The 15,821-nt window shown below is 38.2% G+C and overlaps 2 protein-coding genes across 2 annotated transcripts in view; both read left to right on the top strand.

Moving 5' to 3' along the window:
* Window positions 1–874, top strand: part of LOC134531295 (serine/threonine-protein phosphatase 2A regulatory subunit B'' subunit delta-like) — a 36,303-nt gene extending 35,429 nt beyond the window's left edge. The window contains exon 7 of the mRNA XM_063366988.1: window positions 723–874. Within this exon, the coding sequence (XP_063223058.1) occupies window positions 723–874 (152 nt within the window). The remainder of the gene's footprint in view (window positions 1–722) is intronic.
* Window positions 875–4,195: 3,321 nt separating this feature from the next.
* Window positions 4,196–15,821, top strand: part of LOC134531296 (serine/threonine-protein phosphatase 2A regulatory subunit B'' subunit delta-like) — a 29,037-nt gene continuing 17,411 nt past the window's right edge. The window contains exons 1-2 of the mRNA XM_063366990.1: window positions 4,196–4,311; window positions 8,745–8,871. Coding sequence (XP_063223060.1) covers window positions 4,196–4,311; window positions 8,745–8,871 — 243 coding nt within the window. The remainder of the gene's footprint in view (window positions 4,312–8,744; window positions 8,872–15,821) is intronic.

Consider the following 15,821-nt stretch of genomic DNA (forward strand, 5'->3'; position numbering starts at 1 on the left):
AGCAAATATTTGTTTAGTGTATTTGGTTTATTTGGACATTAATATTTCTTTGTGATTGCAATAATTCTAGTAGTAGCTAACCTCGACATTAAAAAAGTTATTTCATAAGTTTTCCTTTGCTGTTAATACATTTCAAGAATTCATTTGTCGTGGCAAAGAAAGAGTTTTTTTCATAATGTGGTTTTACTGTAATGAGGTGTTAGACTCATCTTCTTCATTCAATTACATGGGGTGTGTTCGGCAGCTACTTGCCTGCAGAGTCTCTCTGCTGCCGGCTTCCTCCTTCGCGATCCCCATCCACCTAGCGCGTAATTTTATGGATTTAACTTAAACTAATGCTGCAATGTTGTTTTTTCTGCACTGTATCGTGCCGGTAAGTTGTCGGCTTCCCATCGTACATATAACTGCGTCCGACTGGGTTAATTACACAGGGAGAACCGTCCTGTTGTTCGCAGGTGCCCGGCTCTATTGTAACTGATCCGAACACGTTTTTGCGGCGCTGCGCCTTCGTGGTGGGATCATCTGTTCGCAAAACACGACTCTTTCCCGGGTCGAACCCCGTGCCATTATACTTTCGTGTCGATGGCCGCAGCCGACGTATCATTAAAATGCAGATTTATAACAAATGAGTGTATAAAAAAATGGAAATTTAAAGTTATAACCGTGTCACTCCAAAAAAAAAAAAAAAAAAAAAAAAAAAAGATGTATGTGACTTGCTGCAGGGCTGCCGCGCAGAGTGGTGGAGCGCGTGTTCGAGGTTGGCACCTCTGCCGGCGGCGGCCAGGGTCGCATGACGTACCAGGAGTTCGTGTGGTTCCTGCTGGCGGAGGTGGACAAGCAGCACCCCGCAGCCATCGAGTTCTGGTTCAGGTAGCGTTCTCAAGGCAACCGTTACGAAAAACAAACTATGATATATTTTTTTTAAGTTGCCTAGTTAGATTTTAAGTCAAGAAAAGTAGTAGGCCTACCTCGATTTTTTCCAATTACTGGCTGCTAAATTTTGTTCGTTTTCATTCATGTTTCATTCATTCGTTAATATAATTTTATTTTTCCAACCTTGTAGCAGTTTTCGTCTTTCTCGACTCATGCCAACAGATCGCTAGACTCGTGGCAATGCCATTTAAGGCCCGTCTACAACAGTCCGAACCTGTGGGCGGTCCGTGTCCTTATCCTAATGTGAATGAAGTCACATTTTCACGCAGAAAACAGCCCTGCCTACAATAATTGCTATATCCGGTGTCCGAATCTACTGATTTCTAAAGTAGTCACCATAGCGCAGTAAATATGGAGCGCCCAAAATAATTGTTTTTCGATTGTTTTTGTTTACTATTTTCATGCTTAGTAAATGTGTGTGCAGCTAAGTTTCGAATATTTAGTTAACTGGTGAAATTTTTAGGAGGTCGATAATATTTATTTATTCTGTAAGGCAAAAGTAAATTCCAATAAATGTCCGTTATTTTCCAGACCAGGGAGATTCGGACCATCGTCCACACCACCCATGACATTAGAAGGTCACATGGGCCAATCAGTGATCAGTATCCGTCGGACGGGCCTTTAGGTGCGTGGCGGGAGGATTCTGAAAGTAGATCTTGTGGCTCGGCATGGTTGGTTCACGGCTAGCTAGACACTTTCGGAAGCGTGCACATGTTCCGAGGATCACGAGTTCGATCCCAACACCCCGGCGTGGCTCACATTTATGGTCGCGGGTCTGCGCCCAAGTGGTTAGAGATCTAGTGTTACCTTGGAGGGCCTGTCTCGTCATGCCTTGAGAAAGCCCTTGTTGTATTCGTTTGGAATAAGTCTTTTAGGGCAAGCAAGTGCATTACAGGTAATCTTGACTTTTTTTTTACTTCTTTATAAAAGTTTTATCTCGGTAAAGAAGGCATATACATCTAATATGTCTCAACATGAAGTTGCTTGACATCTGGGTTGTAGCCGCGTCCGATACAAATATATCACCGACGTTTCGGTCGACTTTGTAAATCGCCATAATCAGAGTAAAGTTATTTACTAAAGTTACTACAACTTATCCTGCCTTTTAATTCTCTCGCCTGAGAGGGGAGTGTTTCGTGATTGGCTGCAGCTGCGGGCCTATCACAGTCTTCCTTTCATCTAGTTGAACTTTTGGTTTGGCCGATCGTCGGAGCTGGGATTCTGTGATTGGCTGGGGGTGCTGGCAAATCAGTGGCCTCTTCTCTTCTGATTGACTGGGCTGTTTGGCCCACCAGAGGCGACCTGTCTTTTGTTAGATGCGGAGTTAGGTTTTGAGGTTTTCTGAAGAGTAGATCCCATATTCTGCTTAATTTGTAGCCATCCTTTCTATTTATGTTTGCTGGGTGTTTTAATATATCTACTGATCCTCGAATGTACCTTTACTTGTATTGTCGGATGTTGACTATGGTGCGCAATTGGTCTAAATCAATGCCGTGTCTGGTTTCCCAGGAATGTTCTGCTATAGTTGATCGTGGTTTTTCATGCTTATAGTATATGTATATGTTCTTTAACCCTTGTGCTTATTCGTCTGCCAGTTTGTCCTATATATACCTTGCCACAAGAACATTGAATTTTGTAAACACAAGCTAGGTTTTCGGCTGGAGTCTTATCTTTCACAGATGTCAGAGACCCCTCATTCTTGTTTGTATGTTTGAGAATTGTTTGAATTTTATACTTTCTAAGAATGTTTGCCATTTGGTCTGAAATTTCTTTGACAGAAGGAATGAAGGCTTTATTAGGAAGATGATCTTTCTTTTGCTGTTGAGGTGGCTTCATGGCTTTCCTAATTTCTGAATTTTAATAACCATTTGCTTGAAGAGCACTTTTCAGATATTGCAATTCTTATTCAATATTGTCTTTTTCGCAAATGTTGACAAAAGTTTACATGACTGTTCTCTTCGAGTTCACACCACCCTTCATCTCAGAGCCATTTGACGTGCAAACTACGGTTCCTTTTGCTTTAACATTTGGTTCTATGCATGCCCACAAGGGATCTTTAAAGGATAAACCAAAAAACGCAAAAAAAAATTGAATATGTTGTTCTTTCCAAAAGCTCTTCAATTATATGCAAAGTAACGTAATCGATGAAAAATAAATGTAATTTATCCTGTCCTGAAATTCTATTCTCCAACGATTATTTACTCTCCATTTCTTAAAACTACCATTAAGTGGTTCTGATTGAGGACGAAAAGCTAGAAAATAATTTTATGACGTTGTTATCATTTTAAAGTGCAACTTTTTTTTTACAAATCCAAGCCTAATGGAAACTTGTAAACAACTAAAATTCTAAGAAATGTTTATAAAATAGCTATGACGCTGTAGAAAATACAAATTTTAAGTAATGTTTCACACACACTTAGAATAGTAATACATACTAATGTTCCACCGTACTAGGTAAGTGCCGAAAAATCACCAGAAAGTTAAAAAAATCGTAAACATTTTATTAGTAAATTAACACTATAGTGTGTAGTATACAGAGTCTGAATTCGTCCGATACATTTCGTCTGCAGGTTAATATCGACAAAATAAGTTGAAAACATATACACACTTATGGTCTAAAGCGCTTTCCAAGGCTGGTAAAGATCTTTGAATAAAATACTGAAAAACATTTCTGCTGTAAATAATAAAGAAAGCATTTAAGATGAAACACTGAGTGTCTCAACTGTGTTTAATTGAATGCAGTTCTGTAAAACTGCAAATATTTTTTATGTATCAAAAATATTTCATTAAAATATTTGAAGGGAAGTAATAAGTTACAAAAATATGTGGATAATAAAGGTGTTACTTCCATTATTTCAATGAAGTAATTTGCAGTGGTTGTAGAACTTGTTTAATTAAACATGATTTAGATGGTCAGTGTTCCATCTGAAATACTTTCGCTTTCTCTCTGTGTTTGTGTGTTTGTATTGCAAAATGGACCGCGACACGCGCCAAGTTCGGAGCTGGCTGGCGGCCCTGCCAGGCCACTGGCGTCATTCGCGTATCACGTGGCCTCCACTGACGTAAGGCATGCCACGCGTGCCTGGCCGGATTACAAGGGTCGTCGCTACCCCCAGATCCCCACCGCACCCCACGCATCGTCTTGCCTCGGCGCCGTTATCTATCGCTGAGCGACCTTGGGAATTCCGCGGGCCGCTGCGCGGATTGGCGATAATGGACCCCGCCATTATTGACTGTTCGGGCGTCGGGTCGGCTCGGGATGATGCGACTCGTCACTTCTGCTCTCGTCGGTTCGAGAAGGGTGCCCAGGTACTCGAGCAGCGACGCCAGCCTCCACGACAGTTTTTGGGTGATAGAGTCTCGCGACGGCGAGGACCAGTGAGTGCCGCGACAGTGCGGCGAGAGTTCCGAGCGGATTCCGAGCGAAGGGAAGTGCGACATAGGCGAAGAGGGCGATAGACCTCCCCCTTAGAGCGGCGCGACGCGGAGTTCGACTGGATCGTGAGAGTGCGGCGACTGAGTGGCGCGAGACTGTGTGTGTGGACAGGCGCGAGGTAAGGGGCGAACCACTGTTGAGCCTAGCTCCTGTGAGGAGTGCGATCTGCGGATCTTTTCAGACAGTGAGTAACTTGAATGTAAATATTAGTAATCAATTAAAACTGTAATACAACTTAATTGGGCTATCCCTTACGAACCCAGTTCTCCCCACCTTATAAATCGTAACAGTATGTTTGTTTGTTCCATGTGCGTTCCTAAACCATTTATCCGATTGCGATGGAATTTTGCACATTTGACCTTTAAAACACGAGGAAGGTCACTGTTTAGGTGAAATTTATAAAAAACCAACCCCATCCTCTCTTTGCAATCAAAATAAGGAGAAAATTACTGTCTATAATTTATTTCTAAACAAAATAGCGGGAAACTGTCTACTTGAAATAAAGAAACCATTCTCATTTTCCACCCCTAAAACAAATTTTTTAAACTTTTTGAGAAAATTCTTCCAACCCCCTGTCTACATGATATTTCAAAAAACCATCTCTAATTCCCCTTTCTACTTACTACCCCTAATGCAGTATTTTGGCACTTCTTGATGAAATTTAGCAAACTGGACGTTTAAGGGAAAATTAACTGTCTACATTTAATTAAAAATTTATCCCCATCAAATTATCTATATGATATTTCGAAACACTATCCCTGTTACCTTTCACACCACTTATAGTATAGAACTGGTACAACTTGATAAAAACTTGCAAACTCAATGTTCAAAAAAGGAGGGAAATTATTGTTTTCATCTAATTTTAATAAAAAAAAGTTTATTAAATGCATGATATTTTAAAACCTACCCATTAATCTTTATCACCCCTTGAAATGTTTTGATATTAAAAATAAAATTTAAATTACTGTTAAACCTACCCCTTTTCCTGGCTACAGGAAGTTTAGAAATAACTACCCCAATTCCATTTTACTACCCCATAAAACATATTTTTGGCTGTTCTGGGTGAAATTTTGAACAGTTGTTTTTACCAAAAAAAAGGGGGGGGGGAATTCATCGTCAAAATCCAATAGAAGAAAAAGGTCACATTAAAAAATGAGATAACGTAAAAAAAAGTTTTCTTTCTTTATAGCAGTATTTTGGCTCTCTTGGATAAAAATTTGCACAATTGACATTAAAAATAAGAACAATATTATCTACATCTCAATTTTAACTAAATGTTAATTGAATACGTGAGATTTTGGTATACCACTTTCCTGCGGGTTCCCTCCTCCCCCCCCCCCCCCCCCGTATCCAACCACCATCGCCCTTTTTTACTCCTTGAATCAGAATTTGGGCAATGATTGATGGGAATGTGCAAACTTGACGTTAAAATTAAGAAGATAACTACTGTCCACATACGATTTAAAAAAAAAATCCCCTTCACGATGTTCTCAGCCCGGGTCACGCCGGGTACTTCAGCTAGTTTCCAATAACAATTCTGCTCAGCTCCACGCGTCGCGCGCACTGTGTTCTCAGTACGAACCGCCGCGGGGAGAAACTGAACAGCCACATTCTGCCAGGCCTGCCGGTGCGTTGTCGGGCGATCCCGGCGGCGAAGCTAATTTTCGCAACAACACAAAAAAAAATGCAATTAAAGAGGCAGCATCAAAGCGAAAGGGAATATCAGTTCCCGTCAAGGACAAGTTATAAGCACGCGGAGTTAATGCCATCACGACCTGGGTGCGGTGGATGACTCGAAAAGGGCTGGGAAGAGAGAAAAAATGTAATTTCACGCGAATAATAAACAGTATTGATTTGTATGTACTGATGCACTCAGACGTCCCAGCTGAACCTTACTCCATCAGTCCTTAGTGAAGCCTAAGTTACTAATAAATTGGTATAATTATTACTACTTCACTTTAAATAATATAAATTAATAATATATACATATGATATTTAGAAAAACGCCTGAATATAATTTAATCATGTATTACTTTGTCATCATATGTATATCAGTAGTAGTAGTAGTAGTAGTAGTAGTAGTAGTAGTAGTAGTAATAGTGAGCGAGTCTTTCAGTATCCGCCAGTGATTTGTAAACATGTAACCACGGTAACGAGCAAATTCAAGTGTTCTCATGTTGTAAATAAACTTATAATACGAATTTCGGACACAAAAATTTAACGTATAATTCTATAAAATAATGCCGAGCGTGATAAATATATGAAAATTGTGTTTTAAACTTCATTTCTTGACGCGGATCACGCGTAGTTTCCGCACCCGTTGTCGGGGCAGCTACGTCAACTGTAGAATCATTCAATTTGCAAAGCGAAAGATTAAACTATATAATGAAACGATTCCGATAAAAGAGAGAAGACTTGAAAAAATACGAAACCCTGGTTTTAAAACTGATTTTCGACAAGGAATTTTATTAAAATATTGCCCATCTTGTTAAAACTCATTAAACAGTAAATTCTGTAACGTTTCCCTTTGGCCTTGTGAACTTTGATTCGCGCCATCCGCCACAGATAGCAGCACCGTGGTTACACGTTTCCGTTCCGTTCACAAAATAACTTCTACCAAATGCCGTTCACCTTTAGCTAAGCTACTAACACATAAAAAAAAAACACATTTATTGGCTGTATGGTCGTGAAGGGACAACCCAATAATCCAGTCCTGGACCAGAGAAGGAAATTCTCCTCAAATAGTAGCTCCCCACCTCTGCTAAGAACAATACCCGGAACCTTAAGCTCACCAGCCCAAAGCTCTGCAGTTATTTTTTGTATCTTGTCCTTTGTTTGGTTATTTGTAGTTCGTTGTCTGTAGTTCGTGTCAGTTTAAAAAATAAATAAATAAATAAAAACACTTTTATTTACACCCATGCCTTATCCGGGTCTGTATCCCAGGACGTACCGCGCTAAAATACTACGTGCATCCGAATACGCTAAGCTACAGAGGTCGTCTTCACTGTTGGAACATGTCTGACTATTGTTGGTACCAACTCTTGTAACATAGAGTAACTAAAGTACTAGTGTAGAGTGGACACTCAATAATATTTAATTTCCACTTTATTTTTTAATAATTGTGCTACAAGATCGCAAACTTGACAAACATGAATGCGGTTTTGTCACACTTAATTTATAAAATTTGGTGTCATAAATCTAAAAATGATGTATTTCATTATTTTATTCATAAACTACATTTTTTAATGTTATCATTATACGTGGGTATACAAAAATTAGTAAAAATGTATGGAAAATATGTATGAGGAAAGTGGGAATTTTATCGTTACCATGTAGAGTAGCATCCATGCAAAATTTTTCTATGGCTTCGTAACGTTATTTTAGCTAATATCACGATGGAAGATTGAAGAAAAAGTATATCAATGTTGTTAAGTCTTCTGTCATAGCGGTTGAGCAAATCTGTAGGATTCGCAAATATCCGGGGGGGGGGGGGGGGCAAGTTTTGCACACGGGGTTAACTGACGCTTCATCTCTGGACACGGTTATTGTATGTTGTATACTGCCCATATTTTGTCCTGCGTGCAAGCAATAAGCAGAAAGCTTTAAAATATCCAGAAAGTTTTCCATAAAACATAGTTTTGGCATCAAACCCGTTTCACAGTCAAGCTTTTGCAAGAGCAGGCAGGCACCCCTCAGTGAGGGGCTACTTAATTCCAAGGGGGGGGGGGGGCAAGCCAGGTCCCCTGGCCTCTCGGGATCCACGCCTATGCCTTGTAGATAACACACACAGTACATGTCAAATTAACGCACATTTCACCAAAAAAAAAATTCATAACACTGGATAAAAACCCTTGCAGCTAGCACGCCAGTCACTTTTACCCCGCCATGTTGTCTTCTTCATTTTGCCAAATTTCAACACGTGAAACACGTAATAATAATTAATACAAATTCTGTTTCTGATATTTAAAAGTAATAACAATTTTAGGGTGCTATAAAAATGAAACCAAATATAGTGAAATACTTTGTGTCTTAATTATAAGTAAAATATAATTGATTGAAAACTATAATTTATTTTTCAAAGGTCCGATTTATATTTGATGTATCACAAAAACTGGTTCACTAAGAGTGTCCACCCCATGCCATATAAAAAAATAATATGTGTTCATTCTCTGCCGAGGCGCAGCTCGCTGCTCCGCCATGAGTATTTTAAATGAAAATGGGTGTTTCCAGACTAGCGTAGAGAGAGAGAGAGAGAGAGAGAGAGAGAGAGAGAGAGAGAGAGAGAGAGAGAGAGAGAGAGAGAGAGAGACTAGGTCCCGCAAGTTCTCGACCCCGGTGACCTACTTCCGCTGTGCAGATGTGTATCGCATTGCAGGTGTCTGGACAAGGACTGCGACGGTGTCATATCCGCAGCGGACCTGAAATATTTCTACGACGGCCAGAAGAAACATTTGAAAGCCAGAGGGAAACAAATGCAACCTTGGGACGAGCTGCAGAACGAGGTACAGCACTAGCAGGCAGCGGAAGCGTGTGTTCATATAACTCATGTTGATTTTGGTTTGATTTTATAAGCTTTTTATTTCTGATTTTCTTTAGCCTACGTCTTTTTTACAAACACATTTGTACATTGATATATTATATAGGTATGAATACATTTTCCCAGGCTCTTTAAAAAAAGTCTCTTTCATTGTTATTGGTATGGGTTATATTTTCACCTTCTTATTGCAATTAAAACATATTAATAACTATAGGATAATGTATACGGGGAAAATTAATTTTTAAAAATGTGTGTACGTGGTAACTTCTTGCTTTATTAGGTATAGATAGACATAAATTATTTAAATTTTCAATCACACTATTCACATAAAAATTAATGATACTTATAAAGTTAATTGCACGAATCAATAACTCCACACGAATAAATAAACTGTTGATACTTTAATTAAAATTAAATTAAATAAATATTAAATAAATATGATAGCGTCAATCGTTAGCCGTTAAAAAAACTGAGGAGTAGACAAACACAAACAGCGTTACGAGAATTCCGTAGCAATACTGCTGCATAATTTCCACCCCTCCCCTGCCGTCACCCCCTCCAGTCGTTACAACTACCATATACCTTTGAATATATATACTGTATAGAAGTCGCGAGTGGATAGGATTTAGGCTGGGTTCACAATTTAAAAAATTAAGCGAGTGCATAGCAAGCCATGCACACGACCTGTGCACACGACCTGTGCGAACTGCAAAATCGGTTCACAATTGAATTCTTACTGTTAATTTCAGCCAATGAAATTTCGCGAACTATGCGACATCTGTTAGCAGTGTTAGTAAATAAACATATTAACTTTCAAAATAACAATACTATTATTATCTCGAAATTTTCTTACCACAATATGGTTAATAAATATAAACATATTTCTAGTCCCGCCAAAAAAGCACCCTTCTCACTCCCATTGGCTGTTGTGCCATGCGTACGCGACCGAAATAAAATATATTCATTTCACTCCTATGCGCACGACCTCGCTCCCATGCACACGACCAACTTTCTGCTATTGTGAATCGTTAGGTTAGGAAACATGGCGTTCATATCCTATGCACACGACATACTGTTACTGTTACTGTTATTTTTTAAATTGTGAACCCAGCCTTACTCTACGTTTTTTAGAAGCGTATGATGAGCAGCTTGGGAACTTCACCGCTGCAGTGCGCTGCCGTAACGCCCTGTATCGTCTTAGTTGTTATTTAAACGTTAGAGCGCAGCACTGTCGCCCGCTGTCATTCCCCGCACCCCCCATCAATCATTCACTGCAGCTCAAAGTCGTTCAACGGGAGGGGGAAGGGGTGTTTGAAGAGTTCGACACTTGTCCGCTAGGGACCACCACAAGTCGATGCCCTAGAGATGGTGGCGATTGCGGCGGTGAATTAACCAACTACCTCAAAACCGTATTAGAAATTTTAACCTGGGCTGGCGACTTCTATACAGTATATATATTCAAAGCATATACGTAGCTATCCCCCTCCCTTCCCCTGCCGTCTTCCCATTCAACCGCTAGTGCATGCGTTGGAGTGGCGTCGCCGCTGACGCACTCTCCTCCTCTACCGGTTCCCCCACCACGTAACTAACTATTTCCCTCATACAATCGGAATTTTCGTAACGCTTGAAAATTTTTTGCCCCCTAAGCAAAGAAGTTTCACTTCAAAAACCCTTCACTACAAATTTTTTGTGGACGTATATTGTATTTTGCACTTTGCTGTTTAATTAATTTTGGCCGTTAAGGGGCCCGCCTACCTGGTCACACATACGGTGTGCAGAGCTTCAGGAAAAACAACGCGATTTCAAAACTACTCAAGATATCCGAGTGGGGCCTATTTACGAATAGCATTTAAGAGTTCGCTGAGGACCGAAAAGTACTTTTAATTTCGGATTAAGTTTTTAAACAGTATTTTTAGAAGCGTTAAAATGCCTAAAACGCGTGTTTTCAGAGTAATTTTTAGGCATAAAACAATCAGTACAGATTCTTGAAAGCACTTAAGGGGCTTGCATAACACCTTTATCTTCATTTCTCCGCCATATAATTTTACGGTCACCGCTCAAATTTCACAGTTATCCCGTGACGACGAAACGAATGCGCGCCAGTTCAGAGACTTGCGCTTAGAGGCTATACCGCGCTAGAAGCACCAGCGAGCGTCACGCTTATCATCCCGCCTCACTAATACACATACACCCCTGACGAGGCGGGCCCCTTAAGGCAAACACATGACACTAACTTTACACTTTGTTGCACTTTTTCACTGTCTTAATTTTTGTCGCTTGTAAAGAGGGAGTGACCGCTGTGGACTGTGTGGAGCTATAATACTGGAGCTATGGTGGGTGATGCGGTTTGTAGTCGAGCGAATAAGGGAGGGTATGGTCATATAGGGAAAAAGTTAGTATTGTAGGACAGATGGATTTACGCAGGGAAATAAATCTATCGGCTAGGGCTATAATGATTAGAGGAATTGGAGGTAGGTTTTTAGCTGACAGAAGTCTTCACATTGACTTCGAGTCTTGTAACCGTGCAGTTAGGCCATTATTTTTACCCGTAGGCGACCCGAGTTTGAACCCCGATGTATCTGAGTCAACTGTAAAAAAAAGTTTAATTTTACACATAATACATTTGGCAGCAGAGTCGTGACCGATCGATGGTATTGCATATTGACACGCTATTTTAATTATGTACTGTGCTCAAGTTAAAATAACACCTACAGTGTAGAAGAACAATGGCCCTTATGGTTTGTTAAATGTGCCATAATTGTATGAATTAAAAAAACACAAATGCTAGTTCATTTTACTGCAATATTTAGAACAATTAACACAAAAAAAAAATTGGTTGTCTGTTAAGTCGGTTTACGGACGATAGTTTATCGTGACAACGTGATAACAAAATATTGATGAAATGATTGCATACTTTTATGAATAAAATTGAATCATTTTTATTGAATTATCACTATTTTGTATGGATACAAAGAAGAAGTGAAATTAAATCTACAATTTAATTGATAAATTTACTTTCATTTGCACTCATTAATTCAAATATGTTTACTACTTTAACGAACAGATTATTTTAACTATAACTTTTATACATGTTTTTTATTTAACTTCTTCCATCTGTGTTATTCTGTTAAGGGGCCTCCCTAGTAAAAATGTTTAGCGCGGTGGGCCACTGGCCACGTGCTAATGCCAGTGGTTGGGCGTGGCGATATACCTGAGCCTGTCGCCTGCGCCGCGGTGGAGGGGGGAGAGGGCGTTTCAGCGAGGGGGGCGGTATAATGGGAGGGTTGTCATTGTGTGGACTTATACCTGCGTTATCTGCGAACAAGATCGTGGTAAGAAAGGTGACTGTTTTTCCCTTTCGCTACATTCAACCAAAAGATAATGTTCTCATATTGCCTTGCTTGCTTCCTGACAGTGTTTATTAACTTGAAACATTAAATTAGTGTTGCGATCCAGTCCATATCCATTAAATGCAAACAATCGTCAATTCTGTTTAAAACATTTATTTTTATTTTTTAATTATGTTCTACATAATTAATAGATTTACATACATTACAAAAAATTGTCACCAAAAATTGATGCGTTAGCTTGTGTTTTCAGAAAAAAAATTGTAAAAATTGTTATAATTAAAAAAAAATTTACAACGTTATACTTTAGAACTGACATTTGTGTGATGAATGGTTTTGCACGAACATTATGCTTTCATTCATAAAAGTCTTCCGCACCGCGACGAGAAATCACGTCCTACTAATAGATTGAGTAATAAAACTGGGAATAAAATGATGAAAATAATATTAAATATTTTTACTCTTAGACACAAATCAACTTTTGAAATCGCAATAACGACAAACAAATTTTTAACTTACTTCCTGAAGAAAAAGTGCATGTCAAACTCACTTTAAAATTCTGTAGAGAAAAAAATGTCAGGAACAAACAAGTGATCCCACCAACGACACATCGTCAACTTTGTATTCTAGGGTTCACGTCGTATTTAGTTACACTAAATATTACAGCATATTATTATTTTCTGGCACTTATTACATGTTTAGCATTTTATTTTTTTAATATTTTTTAATGACTTTAACGTTGCATAATATGATGAATAAATATACACGAATGAACTGGAATCCCGTTCCGAGTTACATACAGACTGTTTACGAGCAGTGTAAATTTCTTAGCTGTTGCAACAGCGGCCTACAGGTGGATTCAGACTGCAGGCTTAGTCAGTCATGCTGAATCCACCTGAGTTCAGATTTTATCGAAGACAAGTGCGGGTGGTATGTAAGAACTCAGTGTGCACTGACTGTTGTGCTCAAGGTGTCAGTGAAATGTATAGCTGGAATCACGGGCGAAAATCTGTAGGATTCCCTTGAGGCCCGCGCGATAACGTGAAGATTTTGCAAATCCAAGCGGGCCCCCTCCGATGGGCTTTTTTTTTATTTCAGGGAGGTTCGGGCCACCCTGAGATTCTCCCCTCCTCTCGGAATGTACACATGCAGCTGGAATTAATTTTTAGCCAAGTACGTCATTTGGTGCTGAATTTAGGCTGTCAAAGAAGATACGAAACATGGCTGCTTTGATAATTGACGATAACTCCTTTTTATTGTGAAATAGTACCCATCTACAACGAAATCCCTACATATACCACCACTACTGTTGGGGATTTTCTATACAAACTATCAAAATAATTTTGGTTTCGTCACTGTCACTAGCTGTTATTGTATCATACGAAAACATGTTTGTTTTGTGTATTAATTTACGGTATTCATCTCTGTCAAAAAAAATCCTTTTCGATAATAAAGTGTAAGCAAGGTAGAATATAAGGCTAATTTTAAAATAAAAATTTAATAAAGTATTTTTTGCTTGCAGTAGTTCAAATTTTTGAATTAATTTTGTTGTTTGTTAAAAAAACCCTTCTAAAATCAAAGAAACTACCTACTTCCTAAATAGTTAAATAGCGCTTTAAGAGTTCACACGCTTTTATAAATATTTAAACGCCAACATTTCAAATGTAGGTTTCACATAATGATAAAATCTTATCTATTTTCATGGTTACGCCTAATGGAAATAATACACAACAATTCGTCATAAATGTGTTTTATGCTTTTAATAACTACTCTACACATGAGCAAATTTCGATATACATAAAACTAAGGAACTCTGCATTACATTTTAAATCTGTGTACGACACTAACAGAAATTGAAGCATAAAATAACATTTTTATTTTTTAATTAATAAGTATTTCATCAACGTGAGCTATGCTTTCATCTCAATGAAGCCACGCTACATAGAGGAAGTGCACATGTATTCAGTCATAACAACAGACCCTGCGGATCACCGAGTAAACTAATGAATAGAATTCATAGCATTACCAGGGTTTTAAGACATATTTTCGCTTCTACTCAATCGCAACATCTCACTTAGCATGTATAATGATATTGTTTCAGTAAACATAACATAAGACATATTCGCCCCATGTACAGTAGAGGAAACTAAAATGTTTGGAACACTGTAAACTAATTGTATTGTCATTTCTGTAGTCGCTCGAAGCGGCAAACTATGTATTATTGTTCAATAAAACGAAATATTGAAACAAACAAACAATAACATTACGTTCAGACAATTCGTTTCGTGAAGTGAATGTAATAAAATACACAAGACAGTTTCTTATAAATACACACACCATTACCAACACACAATCCCATAAAAATCATATAATATTCCATGTCGACTTAAAATTATTATCTATTATTCACCATGATAATTTCTTGCGGGTAGCCAGCAGCAAAGGGACACAATTTTTATTCATTTAATTAACTTTGACCAATCTTGTAAAACCTGGCATGAGCAAAGTAAGCTAATTCACAATTTTATTTTGCGTCACAATATTAAACATCAACTAGTAATGAATTAAGAGTTTGCTTCGCTTGGTAGAACATCGAATATAGTCATCTCCAGGTATTAAACTGAATTTTGAAAGAGGGACTCAAGTTTCTGAACAAGTTGTTGACTTTCCTGATGATCCATCGACAGTTCGTAAACGGTCTCATCGTCGGGATGTCGATCTTGGGACCTTTTTCCTCACCATAGACCCGTGGTCTGTTCTACCATTCGCACAGCTATCCCAACCTATACAAATAGCCGAGTGCTACTACTCCCGTTGCTTCTATCATGGAGCTCGCCCGCAGTCGTACTTCCCTATCCAGCCTGCGTAATACACGCGTCCTACCTGCTAGCCGCCAAGAACGCGTCCATTTGTGAAAAAGCCTCACCCGCTAACAAATACTAACTCATTAATTATAATATGCAAAACATAAAAACATTACATATGCGATAAAACAAAATTTGCTGCTGTCATAAGCCGAAGAAAAAGAATCAAGTTGAAATACCTATAACATAGACAGATAAATCTAAAATAGAGTTATCGATAGTAATGTATGTCATATTACACTAAATACGTGTTCTTACTAACAACCGAATTTAAAAATAATATAAATTACTTTTTTTTCTTTTTCAACCATAACCGCATAGACGAAACAATAATTTTGATAAAACATTTTGTATAATTATACGACAGGACTAAAAGTACATTGTACGTAATAAGTATTTGCTTATAGGAATTAATGCTGCAGAATATACTAATAGATTCAAATGCATAGAATTTAATATATTTTGGAATTTATTTGGCAATATGCATGTACAAAAGATTGAATTTGAAATGAATTATCTATTTTTAACTACAAATATAATTTTATCATTTCTCACTTTCATTCAAACTTCAGAGTGTCATTTTCAACAACAAAATAGCCACAACTTCACTTAAAAATATTTTAACTTGATACTTATATTGTATAACTTTTGATGAAATTAAATGTTAAGAGTTTCATTTAAGTTCGAAAGGAAACATAAATATT

Source organism: Bacillus rossius, chromosome 3 (genome assembly GCF_032445375.1).
Source record: "Bacillus rossius redtenbacheri isolate Brsri chromosome 3, Brsri_v3, whole genome shotgun sequence".
NCBI lineage: Eukaryota > Metazoa > Arthropoda > Insecta > Phasmatodea > Bacillidae > Bacillus > Bacillus rossius.